Source organism: Pristis pectinata, chromosome 28 (assembly GCF_009764475.1).
Source record: "Pristis pectinata isolate sPriPec2 chromosome 28, sPriPec2.1.pri, whole genome shotgun sequence".
In the NCBI taxonomy this organism is placed as follows: Eukaryota; Metazoa; Chordata; class Chondrichthyes; order Rhinopristiformes; family Pristidae; genus Pristis; species Pristis pectinata.
In genome coordinates, this window is record NC_067432.1 from 21,378,202 (window position 1) to 21,398,055 (window position 19,854).

At 41.4% G+C, this 19,854-nt stretch overlaps 1 protein-coding gene across 1 annotated transcript in view; it reads right to left on the reverse strand.

The window, feature by feature from the left end:
• LOC127584001 (zinc finger protein basonuclin-2-like) overlaps positions 1 to 17,776 on the reverse strand; it is a 92,060-nt gene extending 74,284 nt beyond the window's left edge. Inside the window, exon 1 of the mRNA XM_052040491.1 lies at positions 17,540 to 17,776. Coding sequence (XP_051896451.1) covers positions 17,540 to 17,548 — 9 coding nt within the window. The 5' untranslated portion in view covers positions 17,549 to 17,776. The remainder of the gene's footprint in view (positions 1 to 17,539) is intronic.
• Between the last annotated feature and the right edge of the window lie 2,078 nt (positions 17,777 to 19,854).

Here is a 19,854-nt window from a genome sequence, read left to right on the forward strand (position 1 = left end):
TAAGTCTAAGCACCCAAAAGGCATCCTTTGGGCCGTGGCTCAAACAGTGTTGCCACAGTAACTTAATGAGGAATGAAGGCACCACCACTGCTGCAGCGCATCAAGTTGCTTGGATCTCCATGTCTGGCCACAAGCCAGCTGGACATCCAAGTGAACGAAATGCCTTCTGGTTCTGGGATAACCCAGAGCTTACATGTGGTACCCACAAAGTGATGTGCATGCAGTCAGTGGCACTCTGTGCAATGGAAAAGTTTCTAGATCACAGTAAACCTACAGGCTTGGTCATCTCCAGCAACTGAGATCAAAACATTTTTGGTGCAATCCCCTTTAAGAGTTTTTGCCATTTTATTGATATCACCTCCCTCTAGTGGTCGGATGACCTCACACATTAAAATACCTTCGCACATGGAGAAGCACATGCAGAGAGCTGCTGCACTGCGCGTTTTTATAGTGTTTGCAAACAGTGAACAATGTTGTTGTAATAACTGGTGATGTGACTGACAGAAGATTATCCAGGATGGTTACAGAAGCAAGTGCTGCTCACCTTTCATGGGATTCTGGGTGTTACTGAGACAGAGTTGGATTTAATTGGTTCCATCTTTTGGACTTGTCTTAGTTACGTTGAGCCTCTCTACAATTCCAGATGGCCACAACTGGTATTTATACTCAATCCATGAAATAATATATAGAAAGAACACCTTTTCACTGCAAGGAAGTTCATTATTCACTTTGCTTGCATTTGTAAATACTCAGCCATACAAGTTCTGAAGAACCTTGCAGGCTCTACCCAAACCAGGAGGCAAGGCATTTGAAGAATTAGTTAAGCTAGTTAAACACCTACCATGCAACAGTATGGGTGTCAGAATTAGCATCCAGATAAATCTCTTGGAAATTTCTTGGCAGATTGAGGCAGGTTAATCAACTCTGAGTATGCTACAAATTTGGAGGTAATGTTTCAAGATGGCATATTTATGGGATCCAAGATGTACTTCCTTGAGAAAGACTGCTTAGTGAGAAGAAAGTGAATTTCAGCCAGGTACTTGATATAGCCAGGCAATGGAGACAGTGGTTAAGCAAGAACAAGGTTCACAACATCACTCAGAGAAGGTGCAGAGTGTAAACAAGAGAGGCCTAGCTCCATAGTACCTGCAGAAAAAGAGGAAGAATTATTTGAAGGGGAAGGGTTATTCTTGACACAGCATACAACTTCAAGCTAATGAGTAGGAAGTCTGACAGATGAACCTTTTTATTCAGCATTGTTGCCAATAATGTCCTCCTGACCCATTCCACACTTAAAGCAGAGTTTTCTGTAAATTCACTTTATACTGTTATTTTAGCCATACTGTCTTTGAACCAAGTACCCAGACGACTGCTCTTATGCAACACTAAATGATGAAACTTTCCAAATATCTCCATTTCCAACGTGACAGGTGGCATAGAAGTTCATTGCCAGCGTCAACTAGACAACCACTGGCAATGCAGCCCTTCTCCTGCTCTGAGGTTAGTGTGGCTGCAGTAGGTGAGACATTTTGATGAAGTGCAGATGTATTCAATGTTGCTCCTTACTGAATTTCAGTCAGGAGTATTGCTCCCTGAACACACAGACTTCTGCTGAGAACCCTTCTCCCCTTCCTTCTCTCTCCAGTCCTTGATCTCTGCCCTACCACAGAAAGCAATTGAAGCCAAATCATTAAATATATCCAAGCAGCAATTGGGTATTGCTCTTCGGGCTGGAGAAATCAAGGGGTCTGGGGAGAAAACTGGAACAACATACTGAATTTGGACGATCAGACTTGATCACAGCCAATGCTGGAGCAGGCTGCAAGTGCCAAATGGCCTACTCCTGTTCTTATTTTCTACGTATATCTCCATGTATTTCTTCATTGATGTCTATCAATGCTCCCTTGTCTGAGATCAACTGGTCTGCGTGGAAGTCTTGAAGTAAGGAAAAACTCATTCAGCATCTGGCACAACACTCCCTATGGACTTTTGCAGCAAAATACAGAAAGCAGCAAATAATCGTAGAATTGTAGCAACAGTCAAAAGAAATCACCCAGCAACTAACCTTGCAGTAGCTGATGATCCCTTTGACGGGTGTCCTTCCTGCTGCTGAATGAGTGTTTACACTGAGAAAGGCTGAAGTGTTGAGTTACAAAATGTTAACACTGGTTGATGTCATAATCCGCCTGCTCTGCAATCATCCATCAGCCATTCAATGCATATGCAAGCTAACATCTCTGCTAATGTGGTATCCTGCACAATCTGCCCTGTGAATGCAGGTCAGTTGCAGATATCATTTTGGGAATCTAAGGGGTACTAAGTGAACAGAAAAAGAGACAGTAACAATCAATTTCCCACACTAAGACTCCAAAAACAAAACATACTGAAATTGTTTTTGGAAGTCAGTTAATCTGCATATTCAGTTAACACACACATTCTGGACAATCATTCTTACTCTGTAACAACAGCAAAATTAATAATGCATTTACTACCTAACAAATGTACCCTGGGTGCTTGAAAAAATATTCCATCACAGAAAATGCAGATGTTATGGGATTACCAAAAAGGAGGGCACATCCCACAGAGACTTGAAAATTCAGGTAATTTGGAATGAGCAATCCACAGCAAACAGTTTTTGTACTGTTGCCGCGGATTGGAATATCTCACAAGATAAACTGAATATCCTGAAACATTAGTTAGCAATAGTTAGATTCCTGCAAATACAGTACAAAGGTATTTTGATCAATTCCATTCCCAAAAGACGACATAATGAAGTATAGGCATACAGAGGAGTTAATGTGAACTGATGGTAAAGGCTTTGCTCTTCACAATTAGAATGAACCATTGCAGGCATACACTAGGAACATTCTAATTGCAAATCAAGAGGCCATTCAGTCCATTCTAGTTCCCAGAAGAGCAATCCCATTCCCACTTGTCTTACTTCCCCGTAGCCACGCAACTTATTTTCTCTCACATGCCCCTTTCTGTATTCTTTGTGCAATGTACCTGGGGCAATATACAGTGGCCAACTAACCTATCGGCATGTCTGAGGGATATGAATCAGAATCAGGTTTATTATCACTGACATATGTTGTGAAATTTGTTGTTTTGCAGCAGCAGTACAGTGCAAGACACAAAAACTACTAAGTTACAAAAACAAATAAATAGTGCAAAAGAGGAATAACAAGGTAGTGTTCATGGACCGTTCAGCAATCTGATGGTGGAAAGTTAGAAGCTGTTCCTAAAATGTTGAGTGTGGGTCTTCAGGCTCCTGTGGCTCCTCCTGGATGGTAATAATGCGAAGAGGGCATTTTCCCAGATGGTGAAGGCCCTTAATGATGGATGCTGCCTTCTTGAGGCACCACCTCTTGAAGATGTCCTCGATGGTGGGGAGGGTTGTGCCCGTGATGGAGCTGGCTGAGTCTACAACCCTCTGCAGCCTCTTTTGATCCTGTGCATTGGAGCCTCCATACCAGGCAGTGATGCAACCAGTCAGAATGCTCTCCACCGTACATCTGTAGAAATTTGCAAGTCTTTGGTGACATACCAAAATCTCCTCAAACTCCTGATGAAGTAGAGCCGCTGGCATGCCTTCTTTGTGATTGCATCAATGTGTTGGGCCCAAGATAGTTCCTCTGAGATGTTGACGCCCAGGAACTTGAAGCTGCTCACACTTTCCACCGCTGACCCCTCAATGAGGACTGGTGTGTGTTCTCCCAGCTTCCCCTTCCTGAAGTCCACAATCAATTCCTTGGTCTTGATGACGTTAAGTGCGATATTGTTGTTGCGATACCACTCAACCAACTCCTGTACGCCTCCTCGTCACCACCTGAGATCCTGCCAACAACAGTGGTGTTATTGCTGAATTTATAGATGGCGTTTGAGCTGTGCTTAGCCACACAGTCATGAGTGTAGAGAGAGTAGGGCAGTGGGCTAAGCACGCATCCTTAAGATGCACCTGTGTTGATGGGACCAAGGAGGAGATGTTATTACTGATCCGCACTGACTGGGGTCTCCTGATAAGGAAGTCAAGGATCCAGTTGCAGAGGAAGGCCCAGGTTTTGTAGCTTGTTGATTAGTACCGAGGGAATGATGGTGTTAAACCTTGAGCTATAATTGATAAACAGCAGCCTGACAAATGTTTTGCTGTTGTCTAGGTGCTCCAGAGTCGAGTGGAGAGCCAGTGAGATTGTGTCTTCTGTAGACCTGTTGTGGTGGTAGACAAATGGCAGTGGGTCCAGGTCCTTGCTCAGGCAGGAGTTAATTATAGCCATAACCAACCCTCAAAGCACTTCATCACAGTAGATGTGAGTGCTACGGGGAGACAGTCGTTGAGGCAGCTCACCCTGCTCTTCTTGGGCACCAGTGTGATTGATGCCCTTTTGCAGCAGGTGAGAACCTCTGACTGCAGCAGTGAGAGGTTGAAGGTGTCCTTGAACACTCCAGCCAGTTGGTCGGCACAGGTTTTCAGCACCCTGCCAGTACACCATTGGGGTCTGACGCCTTGCGAGGGTTCACCCTCTTGAAGGACGTTCTGATGTCGGCCTCCGAGACAGAGATCACAGGGTTGGCAGATGCTGTGGGGATTCACACAAGGGTAGTGTTATTCTCCCTTTCAAAGCGTGTATAAAAGGCGCTGAGCTCATCAGGGAGTGAAGCATCACTGCCATTTATGCTGTTAGGTTTCACCTTATAGGAAGTAATGGCATGCAAACCCCGCCACAGCTGTCGTGCATCCGTTTGTATCTCTAACTTCACATGGAATTGCCTTTTCACACTCACAATGGCTTTCCGCAAGTCATACCTGGACTTCTTGTAGGGTTCTGGTCTGCCGGTCTTGAACGCCACAGATCTAGTCCTCAGCAGACTGTGAATCTCCCGGTTCATCCAGGGCTTCTGGTTTAGGAAGACTTGGTATATTCTCGAAGGCAAACAATCATCCACGCAGGTCTTGATGTAGTCGGTGACGGCCATGGCATATTCATTCAGATCCGAAGATAAATCCCTGAATATGGTCCAGTCCACTGATTCAAAGCAGTCCTGTAAATGCTCCTCCGCCTCCCTTGACCACACCTTTGTGGTCCTCACCACTGGTGCTGAGGTCCATGTGGGAGGAAACGGTAAAATGTAGAGGAAACCCACAGGGAAAATGTGCAAACTCCAGACAGACAGTACCAGAGATCAGGATCAAATCCAGATCACTGCAGCTGAGAGGCAGTAGTGCTAACTGCTGAACCACAATGTCGCCCTGTGATATTATCACCTGCAGAATATCAGGCGCACATACGTGAATGTAATCAATGTGAACCCTGGCTTTATTGGTATTAGTTTATTATTGTCACTTGTACCGAGGTACAGTGAGAAACTTGTCTTGCATACCAATCGTACAGGTCAATTCATTACACAGTAAGCATCTCCGGTCTCTCCAGTCTTTAGAAACATTTTATAAATCGTATTCAAGGCTGGAAATGGACAGGAAGAAAATGCAGCAGTATAAAATCAACTCTGAGCATGTGGTAGCATTTTTAATTCCTACTGTATTTGTTATGCCAACTTCAATCAGGACAACCTAAAGTGCAACTAAGGAAAAAAAAATAAAGGTGACCTAAAATGAAAGTTATGGTTCCAATTTCTGATTGCACTTTCAAAACAAATCTTTCGCGTCTTCTTTCCCTAAATGGTAGTAAGATCCAATGACTAAAATGCACGCATGTTTCAGCCCATAGATATGTCACTCCCACTCAATAATAGATTAGCTAAACACCTATATGGTTAAAGTTAACTTGTAAGGTTAGTAAAAACATCATAATTGGCAATAAAGCTATTTTATGAAATAGTAGCATCAACTTTGAACAACCATTTATTTCAGGGCTGGTGTCATTTTTAAAGTAATGTTTTCGAACAGTTACAATGTACAAGAAAGGGAAAAAATTCACAAGTAACCCCTCTGACAACAATCCTCTACTAATACTGAATAAGTTATATAAAGATGTGACAAAGATTGATTGTTGTCTAGGTCTAAACCATGGAATCCCATATGTAATCATTAATGCCATGTGTTGCTGAAGGTGACAGACACATAAGTGAGTGGGAAAGGGAAGTCTGCCAGTCAGCACAATTAGCTTCTGCAGGAGAAAGGACATACCCAGGCCAGACTGGAATTTTCCTCTGCCAGCTATTTATTTTCTTTCACTGTTCAATTACAATCCACTTCCCTCCTCACTGCTGACTTGAACGCTTTGCATTAATTTTGTGCATCCTCTCTTTTGGTGGAAACTTTAAATCAAAATGTTTGGCTTTCTTCAGCTGGCTACAGTTTGCTCCTGCTCCAAAACCGTGTTTTTCTGTGCACCCCGGAAGAGACGGAGGAGGATAGAATCTGAATGGAGGATAGTTACAAGATAAAGGAGCAATCGTTTAAAACTGAACAACACAGGAATCTCTTCTCGCAGAAGGTGGTAAATCTCTACCCCAGGAGGGTTCTGGAGGCTAGATCGTTGCAGGTATTTAAGAGGAGGTAGTAATTTTTTGAAATAAATTGCCTCACTACAGGAAGGATATGGAAGCCATAGAAAGGGTACAGAGGAGATTTACAAGGATGCTGCCTGGAATGCGGAGCATACCTTATGAAAGCAGGGTGAGGGAACTCGGCCTTTTCTCCTTGGAGCGACAGAGGATGAGGGGGGACCTGATAGAGGTGTATAGGATGACGAGAGGCATTGATCAGGTAGATAGAGGCTTTTCCCCCAGGGCTGAAATCGTGGCCACAAGAGGACATAGGTTTAAGGTGCTGGGGAGTAGGTACAGAGGAGATGTCAGGGGTAAGTTTTTTTACTCAGAGAGTGGTGAGTGTGTGGAATGGGCTGCCGGAAACGGTGGTGGAAGCAGATACGACAGGGTCTTTTAAGAGACTTTTGGATAGGTACATGGAGCTGAGAAAAATAGAGGGCTATGGGTAAGCCTAGTAATTTCTAAGGTAGGGACATGTTTGGCACAGCCTTGTGGGCCGAAGGGCCTGAATTGTGCTGTAGGTTTTCTATGTTTCTAAGATTGGAGAATTCAGGCTTATGAGGAACTGGCACAGAAGAGGAATTGAAGCTGGGACAGATTAGCCATCATCAGATTGAATGGCAGGGCAAGCTTTAGTGCCGGTGGCTACTTCTGCTTTCTTGTGAGGGTTAGATCCTGATGATTAGACTTTAAGATCTGAGATAGGTTTGGTGCTCTGGACAATGGACGTTCACCCGAGCTGTGGAACTGGTAGTAACTGTAGTTACTTACTGGTTAAGAAACAATGGAATGGATACATTTCCTTTTATTGAGCTGACGGAAATTTCTTCCTTAATATGAGAAAAAGTCACATTATTGATACTGCACAGCAAGATCATAATTTAAGTGTTTAACCCCATTGTATACAACATATTATAGGATGGTTTGCATATACATTTTTCCAGTGCCTTTCCCTCCCATGATAGGGATTTTGTAGATGCAAGAGATTGTTAATGAATCGTTTGAATTACTTATTAATGAAACTAATATCCACCCCAATGTTTTCTGGACTTTAAACAGTTTTGCTGTATTCAGAAATTACGTACAATTCCAATTAGTTCTGTAACTTTAATTGAATGTTTCCAGCATCAGCAATTTAAGGGAAAAATGCACAAGTCATCATTGGCTATTTTGAAGCACATTAATAGTTGAAAGATCAGTTGTTGGTACGAGTCAAATCACTTAGAAGACATGGTTAAGTTAATTAAAAGGCAATATGAATTAACATTTCTTGTGGCCATTTAGAATGATGAATTAGCTAAGTTACTCATATTACTAAGTGCTAACACAAGATATCTTAATTTACTGTATATTGTAAATATTTCAATGTAAAGTTCTGACCATGCATACAACCATTAGAGCACCGAAGGCACGCTTTTGAAGAATTCCAAACATTTGCCCCACAATCATGTAATAATTTTGACAACTTGTTTCAAAAAAAGATCATGTTTATATTCATCTCTCTTTTTAGGGAGGAGGCCACTCAGCTCTTCTAGTCTATGCTGGCTATCAGAATAATCTTATCAGTCCTATCTCCTCATTCATTTCTACAACTTACTGTTTCCTCACACATGTCCATTAACACCCCCTGATTTTCTCTGACACCTGTACTATTGGTCTTTTACAGTGGCATATTAGCACTCCTTTGGGACGTGGGAGGAAAGTGCAACACCCAGGGAAAACAACACAGTCACGAGGAGGAGTTGCAAACTGAACAGACTGCACCAGAGGTCCGAATTGAACTGGGGTCAATGGAGCTCTGGGAGAGTCACGCTACCTGCGGAGCCACTCTAGTGGCTCTTTGGAATATTAAGAAGTGCTTTCCATGAATTTCAATCAAAAAATGAAGGGAAGAAGGCATATTTAATGGAAATGTAGATTTTCCTTGCTGAGTTTATATATCATCCATGTCCATCTGTGCATGATGCACCCGTGTATGTTATATAGACAACCAGGTGTCAATTCCTCACTTCAATTTCGTTGGATGCTGAGACAGTATACTTTGATTGAAGGGAACAGTTACGTAGCATGGGAAAACTCAATGCTCGTTATTCTTAGTTGTTAAAACAGAATAGCTGTTAAGAAGAAAACCGTTACAATCAATTAACTCATTGTGGTGAAAGCTGTTAAGACCATTAAACTTTATGACTGGTCATATTGCAAAAGGGAGAAACTGTCCTCATTCAGACACAATCCTGACATATTTCCTTAAGGTAAGATCATTATTAGTCACACATACATCGAAACACACAGTGAAATGCATCTTTTGCGTAGAGTGTTCTGGGGGCAGCCCGCAAGTGTCGCTACTCTTCTGGCGCCAACATAGCATGCCCACAACTTCCTAACCCGTATGTCTTTGGAATGTGGGAGGAAACCGGAGCACCCGGAGGAAACCCACGCAGACACGGGGAGAACATACAAACTCCTTACAGGCAGCGGCGGGAATTGAATAAGTGCAAGGTATACTTCCACAGACAAGGATGCTATGATGATAAGGGTGCACTAAAGAATCTGGCATGGTGCACCATTGGGCAAATAGAAGGAAATAACATCAACTGCCACTGTAACCTGCTAAAAACTACTTGTTCATCCTCAATCTTTTTAATTGCCTGATCAATATGCAGCTATGGTAACCTTGTGAAAGAACCTCCAACTTCATATTTACTCTTTAGCCACGGATAATTTCGTCAAATGTAAATAAAGTTGCCAGGCATTAAAAAGAACAAAAAATGTCCAAATTCCGTAACAATAGACCATAGAACGTGGGAGCCTAGTTCAGATAATGTCTGTATACCATCTGGACTGGCTGCTCTTGGCCATGTTGTAACAATTTTAAAGTAATCACCATACAGACCAGACACAAAGTCCCATAAAGAATTACAAAAAATCTTGCCTTTTTATGATTTCTAACAGTAGAGACATTCAATCCATCATAATTCACGTAACTCTTCTCAGTGTTTATGTAACTTTCTGTTCATCGCAGATACTTGGAGAATGAATGGAGTTCTATAAGCAGCTCGGTCTACTTAACACACAAACATCACAAGAGAGGATGGGCAAACAGTTAACCCTCTTGAACAACTAATACAGTTGGATATACTATAAATCTCTGATTCTGGTGTGGAATATCATGCACTTTCATTTCTGAATCACTTCTTTGTAAGGAGCACTTTTGCAGTTGCTTGGTGTGTATAGTAGCTTTACACTGTGAGTATTTCCCACCACAGTCCACTGGGGATGTGGTGAGGATCCCATGGCTTCTCCAAGCAGAATCTTATTGTAATCAATCTTAGTTGCTAGGGAAAGACAGCAATTTACTTGTACTTCAGTTCACAAGAGATGTAGTTAAGCCATAAATGTGGATAAAAGAGCAAATGGTAACAAGACTAGGGATCCCTTTAGAATTGAGATGATTGCATGATGATCTTCAGTTGCAATGCAAAGGCGTTTTCCACATGATCTTTATCCCAGATGGAGTAATTGAATATCTTAGACAGGCAGCTCCAAACTACCCTAGAGCCCTCTTGAAGACTGGTCAGTCACCTTAAATCATTGATGGGACCTTGGAGAAGTAACCCTGCCACTGGTGGGCCTGGGATTCTTCAGACCAACTGCGGATAACTTACAGACCAATTTTCTACTGGATTTGGTGCCTCTGGCTACACAATTGGAAAGGCAGTTTTTCAGTACTGATTAATTCATGAGTGCATTTGAGGCTCATTGGGATTGAAATTCTAAAAATGCAGTTCATACAATTTTGAAAATTTATTCCAGATCCTCCATGTGTGTGACACACGTGGTTAGAGGTCCTCAGACGTGTGGGGTGATGACAAGTGTTTATGCAGTCGAGGCCTGCAAACAGCATGGCTCCTTCAAACAGAAACACTCCTAACTAGAAAGTTGAGACCAGCTTTAACATGGATTGGAGAGGTCCAGCTATATCTGATCCACTGCTGGAGCAAGGTGTTGATCTGCTGATGGATAGATCCTCTGAGTATTTCGCTTTGTGTTCATTCCTCTTACGCCCCTCAACCCCTTTGCTTCTGATGTCATTAAGGCCCCACCAATTTGTGTTCTCTTCATCATAGACCCCAGCCCAGCTGCTCATATTACCCTTCTCCTAATCAACTGTCTGGCTCTCATTGTTGAATTTCCTGACCCTGTCCCTCAGCTCAACATAGACCTTGCTCTCAATATCCCCACGAACTCCCCCAACGTTGGCCCATTCCTCACCATCCTCTCACAGTCCTTGCTCAGACCCAGTGATACGTGGCCCACCTGATTTCCATGGCCTTTTGAGTAAATTTCTTAAAGAGCTTGACAGCCTAGATGCAGAGATGATGTTTACAGAAAGGAATCTATGACTGGGCAAGTGATTTCAGAATAAGAGCCAAACTGTTTAGGACTGAGATGAGGAGAAATGCCTGCGGCTACCTGTGTGGAATTTCCCCCTTCTCCCCATGACTCAGTTTCCCCTGGGCACTCTGCTCTCCTCCCACATCCCAATGACCTGCTGGTTCTCAGGTTAATTAGACACCAAATTAGCCCAAGTGTAGGCGTGTGATAGAAGAATCAGAAGAGGCTTCTGAGAGAGAATAGGTTACTGGAAGGTAAATGGAGGCAGCTGGCGCAGACTCACTTATACATTATTAGAAAACATAAGAACAAATTTCTTCACTCAGAGAGTGGTGAACCTTTGGAATTCTCTGCCCTGCAGTCAGTGGAGACTTGGCTGTTGTGTTCATTCAAAACACAGATCAATAGATTTCTAGACATTAAGGGAATCAAGGGTCATAGGCACAGTGCAGGAAAATGGAGCTAAGTTGGAGGATCAGCCATGATCTTAAACAACAGCACATCAGGCTTGAAGGGTCTAATGGCCTACTTTTATGTCTTCTATTCTTATGATGAGCCAGCAGTGGAAAGCTCTCTCTGCATGTGTCCCATGCAAGGCCGATTGTCACTCACAATGCCTTGGGTTTCATGAACATTACTGCCGGGGCGCTGCACACCAAAAAGGAACAAGCCCACATGCTGTGCATCTTTAACATGCCTCTTGTGCTGTTGTATAGTTTCTAGGCCACTGTGCCTTGGGATAGATTAAATGGGGTATGCCCATGTAGGAGAGTGTGTTCACATTATATCAGGCAAACAAAAATGTGACTTGTTTTGATTTCATACTGAAGTGGTTTACAGATTAGGTTTTCACACATAACAGACATCATCCAGATAGATACAAACAGGATTCTAATACAATGCCAGCACTTGATCTAGGCAAGGATGTGATAGTTAACACAAAGGGGCTGTTCTCCTTCAGCTTGGAATGGGAGTCATATGATGTTCCACCTCTGGGCCATTTTGAATGCATGGGCAAGTTTCCATTACTGACCTCCCTCCTGGCCGGGCTTTGGATTGGTTACTAACTTCAGCTGGAGTTTTCATTTGATGTGAACCATCTCTTCCAACTGCCTTACCCATCATATGTACTGCCCATCACATTTTATTTATAAAAATATTGGAAAGTGTTCAATAAATGATTTATTTTAAATTTGTGATGAGTTTTTCCCCCCTCAGGTTTTTTTTTGCAGCAATGTCCAAAAGATTAATCCTCAATTCCTGATGACTCTGGTGCAAACCCGGGGGGGTTGGCAGCCCTATCTATGTATCAATAAATCAGTACGGAACAAGGCTCACTGGCTGCCGCTGATGAACAGAAGCCAGAAACCATAAGGCCTGAAGGAGGAGTATTTATCGAAGATTGAGCAGTTGCCTGGAATATCTTCAACTTGGCCCTGACCTACAGGTGTCCTGACACTCGCTATTGGATCAGAATTCTTCAGGTGCCTTGGTACTAGGGGCAGAGATCAGTTGACTTAAAAGTAGGGGATGCCAGGAAATTCAGGGTGTGCAGTGGGGCGAGACTCGACGTAACCTTTTCACCATGCCTGAGGAATGCCACAATGAAAGATCCCTCCCACTCCTGATAGACCTACAGAGCCAATACAAAGGAATTTCAAAATATTCACGCACAGTGTTAAAACAGGAGATTAATAACATTATGACCAATGTTATTGAAGTGTTGCCACATCCCGGCCAATATTACAAACACATTTTACAACAATTATTGCATCATATCCCATTATATTGATTGATGTATTTGTGCCTTCAGAACAAGATAGTTCTCATGAGGAAACCTTAAGTGCACATAATGGATTTGAAATGCTTAGAGTGTAAACATACATTCAATTTGGAATTTAAATATATGTTGAAAAAGATGAAATTTTGATTATAACTTGTAATACCAAGCAACCTGTACGTATACTATGAAAGATCAGTGCAGGGATGTGAAACTGTTCCAGATATACAAATGCAATGACTAATAAATAGAACATAACACCTCCACTAGTTGGTGGTAATTTTAGAAAATAAAATCCAGCTTTGTAAACACATGGTAACAACTGGAATAAATCTTGCCTTTCGCTTATAAATTACTTAAAGGATACTGTAGCGACTTGACATCTAAACCACTGCATTGTGCAGTCATTCACCTGTAGCACGATCTTTTCTTTAAATGGGAGGTTAGAGAGTTTAGAGTGGACAATTAATTTTCTGCAATAGATTTCCAGGTTAAAGAAGCTGGATTCTGAACTCAAGCAATTCATTATAATTTTGAGCATACAGGGCTTAAAAGTATTAACACTGATCCACAAATTAGGGATAATTTTGATAGCAACCTCAGTTCACTTAGTAATAGCAATGTTGAAAAAGATGGGATTTTAAGGACCATCAAAAGTTAATGAAATATCCTCAATTAAAAGAGCACTTCGTGTACATTAATGCTGTTTAGGGAGATCACTCATTCATATTAAATGATAAATCAAATGCTGTTCAGCTCTTTTAACTTTCTTTTCAATAGCTTTGAAATATACACCTCCATAAAGGTTGGTACAATGGCAGGAAACAAAATATTCAAAGAAAATTCAAACTCTGAATTTTAGAATTTACAGCCAAGGCAAAAATCATTCAAAATATCCAAGCCACAAAACTGACATTACTCAAGATTAAGAAACAAATAAAACAAGCACAGATTGGGTAGGTAGTCAAAGTCTCCCCCCCCCCCCCCCCCCCCATGACAGGGGTATCAAAAACAAGAGAGCATAATTTTAAGGTGAGAAGTAGGAGATTTCAAGGGGATCTTAGAGGCAATCCTCCCCCCCCCCCCCCAAAATAGAGAGTGGTTTATATCTCAAACATGGTTGCCAGAAGAGGTGGTGGAATCAGATACAATTACTATGTTTAAAAGGTATTTAGACAGACAGTTAAATAGGCAGAGCAGAGGAGAATACAGTCCTAATGCGGGCAAATGGGATGAGTGTAGATGAGTGGATGTGATGGGTTGAAGGACCCATTTCTGTGCTGTACAAGTCTATGACTATGAAAAACAGACACAACATCTATTGTATCTGCTTCTAACATATTTCAAATCACACTATAATGGCCCCTGTTATGCACTGAAATGTTTCCAGGGAATTCACTGGAGCATCGGATAGGCACGTGGCTTACACCTCTGTGAGCTTGCTTAAACCCCAGACCAAACCAAAGGCATAAATGCCTTTTGAATAGAAAGCTACCAGATACTACATGACATGTGCTTGGGCAGTCACAAGTCATTGCAGGTCACAGGATCTAAGCTGATAGTTAGCAGAGATGCTGAATCAAAGAGGTCACAGTGTGACTGGTTAACAAAATGGAAGAAACATCACCCAGATGTAAAAAAACTCACTGTAATATAACCACATCTATGAGGCAAGTTGGAGGGAGATTCACACTGCATATGAGTGTGCTGGGTCTTCATGCTGCAAACACTGCAGTTAGAAACTGTTCCATTCTGTTAACAATGTCACCTTAAGTTAAAAAAAATCACCTGATGGAACCAGTTTGGGTAGCCGGAGAGTTAAGAAGGTAGGAAATATTATATTCGAGGTATATGTCCACAGTCACAAGAATTACTACTTGCATTTCTGCAGACTACTATTCATTCTTGAGGGCGCAGACATTATTTCTTCTCAGTCCTATTTAGGCCAATTTCTTCTATGTAAAACATCATCCATTTATTGGACCACTTGACTCCAGTTTTATGGAAGTTTCATGTGGATACATTTGACAGTTACTGCCACAGGTTATACTGGAGCAAGGAGCCCCAGTTGATAAAAGTTAAATCAACTTTACAAAACAAAGAAACATAACCTTTCCTCAGACATATACATCAAACTTTATCTTGCAAGATGTGATTTACCACAGTAAGTAGTGGCCTGGAGAACACAACCACATAACTCTAGGTCACAGGCAAAATCAGACAGGTTGGCTATTTTACAAATGTATGTGATAGTAACAAGAGCTATTAAACAGACAAGGCAAAGAAACTTGTAAACGCATATTGGATATAGCGTTAAGGAATAATGTTCAATGTGCATATTAAACTTGCAAAATAAATTGTCACTACCCATAAAAAGTACTATCCCAATAGATATGGAATACATTTGGTGTATAAATTATACCCTACATTCTAAAAATTTAAATCGATTTTAATGTATTACTTTTTAAATAAATTGTTTATAAAATATAGAAAGTAAACGTAAAAAGTCAATTGACGTAGACTCATAATCCTTTATTTTAAGGTGTTTAAAACTCATGTCTTTCCCCTCTTGCAACATTACATCTCTTCACTGAGACTACATACAAATTATGAAGTGGCTTTATCACATATCTTTCCAAATAGTCCTCAAATTGCAAAGAGTTTGCACCTGAAAGCGAGACTTGCAGGAAAATTTAACTGACGCTAAATTATGTGCAGCATGCTGGGAGTATTCTGCAAAGAGCTTCATATCTGTTCACTTACCAAATTTTACTTCTTTTTACTGAATTTCAATTTCAGTGCAATGTTGCATCTGTGCAAATGTCACTTTTGCAGGTAATTGGCTTTTTATTACAGCTCATTTTTAAAACTACACAAAATATTCAGTCCTTTCTTAAAGCCCACGATCTTTTTAAAGTAACTTTGATCATGGTTCAAACTAGTCTACAGCCAGCCTCAATCATCAGCTACCCTGTTAGCCTTTGCTTTTCAGACATTTAGCAGTTAATACATTAGATAAATCATAGGGAGTGTGAGGAAATCAAATAGATAAGAGGAAACATTTTCTGTAGACTATTATAATGAATATGATCAAGGACATTTTGAAATTATGATTTAAACAAAACAAAAAGTCTCAATTCAGTGGCTTTTTACTGGTATTAGCAGTTTGCAACATTTAAGAAAATATCCTGTATAGACGGAGTGTCACTAATTCTTTTATTGCAGTTTGAAATGCTGCAAGTCCATATATTTGCAATTTCTTGCTATTTAATCCATTTTACTGCAGTCTGTGTATGGGAGTATTCTAATTGACTGCTCCAGTTTCATAATTTTATAACATGCTAATTGGCAAGCATGCAGTAGAGAGATACCAGTATAGAAGCCTACAGAAATACACTCTACAATGTATCAAAGGGATTAACTGAGAGCAACTCTCACCATCAATTACTGCAAAAATGCCTGGGCATAAAATAGACAATATCATTTAATAACATTCAGCCACAGGGCTTCTTACACCTAAACTTTCAAAAACAAATTCACATCTGTAATAGCACGTTTTGGCCTAGCTCAGGTCCATTTATTTAAGTAGGGCCGTAAAACTATGCATATTAAACTAAATTAGACCTGCAGGTAGAACAGATGCAACTGTTTTGACTGAACAGATGGCGGTTCAAAGTTGCGCGTAAAAAAAAGGTTTAACACTTTTAGCTCGACCTGCAATTTTTTTTTAAACTAAAAAGGCAAGGAGACTATTAAGAGTTTTTTTCCCAACGTAATTAAAACTTGAGCTGCCAGCCAAAAGTTAATCTCTGCGAATCCAACACTTTAAGCGTGTAATGGCAGTTAAGTGTAGAGTCGGACTGGTTAATCTGGTATATTTTATTGGAGTTAAATGGTTATGATTCTGATAGAAAACCTTTACCCAGATCACGAGAGGGAGGGAAGAAGGCGATAACTATCAAATGCAGCAAATAAAACGTTCAAAAACACGTGAAAGAAATCTTAAATAACTCCACGCTATCAAACCACTGTGTATCCTGTAGAAGTGGCAACGTTCAAATCAGCAAGTTGTCACCTGCGTCTTGCACAGTGGTGCGTTGCTGCCACTATAAAGGTTTAAAAGCGACTGCTTAGTAAGAGACAATCACACTGTGGCAGCGCTGTGGTCACAATGAAGGGTAGTAAATGGGAAAAACATGTTACTACACAGCACATCAGAAAGTTAGCTGGGAGCTATGTGCTGATTAATATCAGATCCCTCTTCCCAGACTCTTGATGATCTTGTCACATCTGGCTGACAAATCCTTACAAGCTCATCCAAAGCCAGAAACAGCGCTCTGTGCTGCAGGACAGCCTCACGGTTAACAGCAGCAAGCACATTCTGATGCGCTATCATGAAACTAATGAAGCTGGCTGCTCCGGCAAGCCGCGAGAAAATACACATACACAAAGAAACATCTTGCCCCAAAGGCCTTCCGCACAAATGAAGGCAGGACAAACAGTTAACTTGCTGCGTTAAGAAGAGACACACAGCCCCAAAGAAAACCCCGCACTGGTACAAAATACCAACCCAGAATCAGCACCAATTACAATTGCTGACTTATTAGCAACGATTATTATCTCTGCATTTTAATTAAGCAAGCAATTCACTTCACACGCGCACACGCAGCAGGCTCTTATACCCAGATAACTAATGTTTAATAATCAACCGTCCTATTTAAGTTATCGTATGCAAGAATCGAATTAACGTAATGTTCTTTCAGAAAGCTAACAAGCACTTCGCATGTAACTTCGAGCACTCCCTGGCGCTGTTATAACCACTTCTCACGAACAGAGTTCCAGCAAATTACTTACCTCCGACATTGTCAGCGACGATCAATCCTATCACCTACCAAGCAGTTTCCCATACCTCGTCGATTTAAAGAGATTCGCATTGGTTCTGCCGGTCCGTGCAAGTAGCCAGCGACGTGTCCTTCTGGTGTCTGAACCTCAGTTTTGTTTTTCTCCCCCCTCTCCGACACCTCACGGGGATGGAATGAGATCCTCCCACTCGGTGCACTCTGGAGTTGAGAGGCAGGATCTCCAGCTCACCTCCAGAGCAAAGTCTCACCTCTCTGCCCCAGCCTGGTGTGTTCTGAGCATGTCCCTCGAGTCATAGGGCAGTCCCTTTGCAGCTGCTTGAAACGGGGCATGACACTCATCTTTCACAGAGATTTGATCAAAAAGAATTGCAGAGGCTCTTGGCTGCCTCGACATCCCACGAAATGCAGTCAGAACAGATTGTACCTCAGCTCTGTCTGGGAGAATGACATATCAATGTAGCTATTTTCTGCTTTCTTTTTTCAGAGAAACTGTCCCGTTCACTGAAGCAGATACACACTCCCTTTGGTTTACATTCTACTGCCAATGTTGAAAGAACTCTTTTTGTTAAACAATGTGGCATTTTTTTCATTAATTAGGTTGGATTTTTGGAAGGGAAGTTTAAGGCTTTTTTAAAAAAATAATTCTACAAATGCAGGAGAAGAAAAGCTACTCTTTTCTGAATATATGAAAAATTCTCATCACCCGCTGACTGAATTATGTAAAAGGTATTTGATGTACTCCAAGGATTGGCGAATCCTCTCTGTGTTTTCTGGCCACAGTGAAATATTTACAGTCCATTTGTGATTCAGGTGAACGTTTTAATAAGCATTAATGTCAAACCAAATGCAACGACCGTCCCCTGCAGAAAGTCTGTTTAGCACCCACCTCGACAATTTCAGATTATCTGACCTGGTTGAGAATGTCAGGGGGAAAAAAATCCGACAGCACTGTGCAAATACTTCTCCGTTCAGACTACTGTATCAAATAGCAAAGCGATCACTTACTATTGGATGTGTTGGAAAACCCATGCTTTGGAAAGATCATGCAAAGCGAACACACATTAAGCAGGAGACTATTGCAAATGCTTCGTTTGCAGAACCGTAACCATTTGTAGATCTAATCTGGTGGCCAGGTGAAATGGGAATGGAAAGGAAGCACTTTTCATTTGAAGTTTCGAAATTGCAGCATTTTCTTATTGTCTGGTGCGTTAATCTCCCACATTTAAGGGCAGTCAATGTGAGCACTCACGGGGTGGGTAGACACCTCCACTCAAAGCTCCATTAATTCAACCAGATCACCAAGAAAGGAGTGGTCTTACATTTCTGTAGCACCTTTCAGAAAATCCCAAAACATTGACAGCATGTGGAGGGCTGTGGTGAGCCACACCTGAAATATTACCTGCAGGAGTAGTCTCCTTACCCAAGGATATGCTTGCACTTAGAGGGAGTACAGCAGAGGTTCACCATAATTATTCCTGAGATGGCAGGTTTGTCATATGAGGAGACATTAGGCAGACTGGGACTATACGCTCTGGAGTTTAAAAGAATGAGAGGTGATCTCATTAAAACATGGCTCGTTAGGGATAATTTTTCCAATGGCTAGGGTGTCCAGAACCATGAGTCAGTGTCTCAGATTAAAGGGCTGGTCATTCAAGAAAGAGATGAAAAGAAATTTCTTCACCCAAAAGTTAATAAATCTTTGGAATTCTCTGCCCAAAAATGCTTAGTTACTGAATTCAAGATCAACAGACTTTTGAATATTAAGAGAATCAAGTGAAATGGTGTTCATACAGGAAAGCGGCACAGAAGTAAACGATCGGCAATGATCTTATTGAATGGCAGAGTAGGTGAGGGGGCTGAATGATCTACACCTGCTTCTTGTGTTAACCAATTAAGTACCTTTGAAGTAATGGAGGAAATGCTGAAACCAAAACACACACAATATGACATTGACCAGATAAACTGATTTTTGATGACATTGCTGGAAGGATAAATTAAATACTGAAGAGACATCCTTGGTTGTTCTTCAAAATAATGCGATATGATGTTTCATGGGAACCTACGAGGACCTCAGTTTAACAACTCATCCAATAAGTGCACTGAAGTGTCAACGTGGATTATACACTAGCCAGACCAGAATGAAACTTGAACCCAAAACTTCCTGTGCAAGTAGTGAGAGATCACTACCAGGTAAGTCAATTAAGAGGTATCTCTCAAAGGCTCAGTTAGCTTGGTTATCCCTGGATTTAGGGCTGAATTGCCCAGGCTTGCTACTCCTGACTTCTTCAAGATGATCTGTGCCAGGCA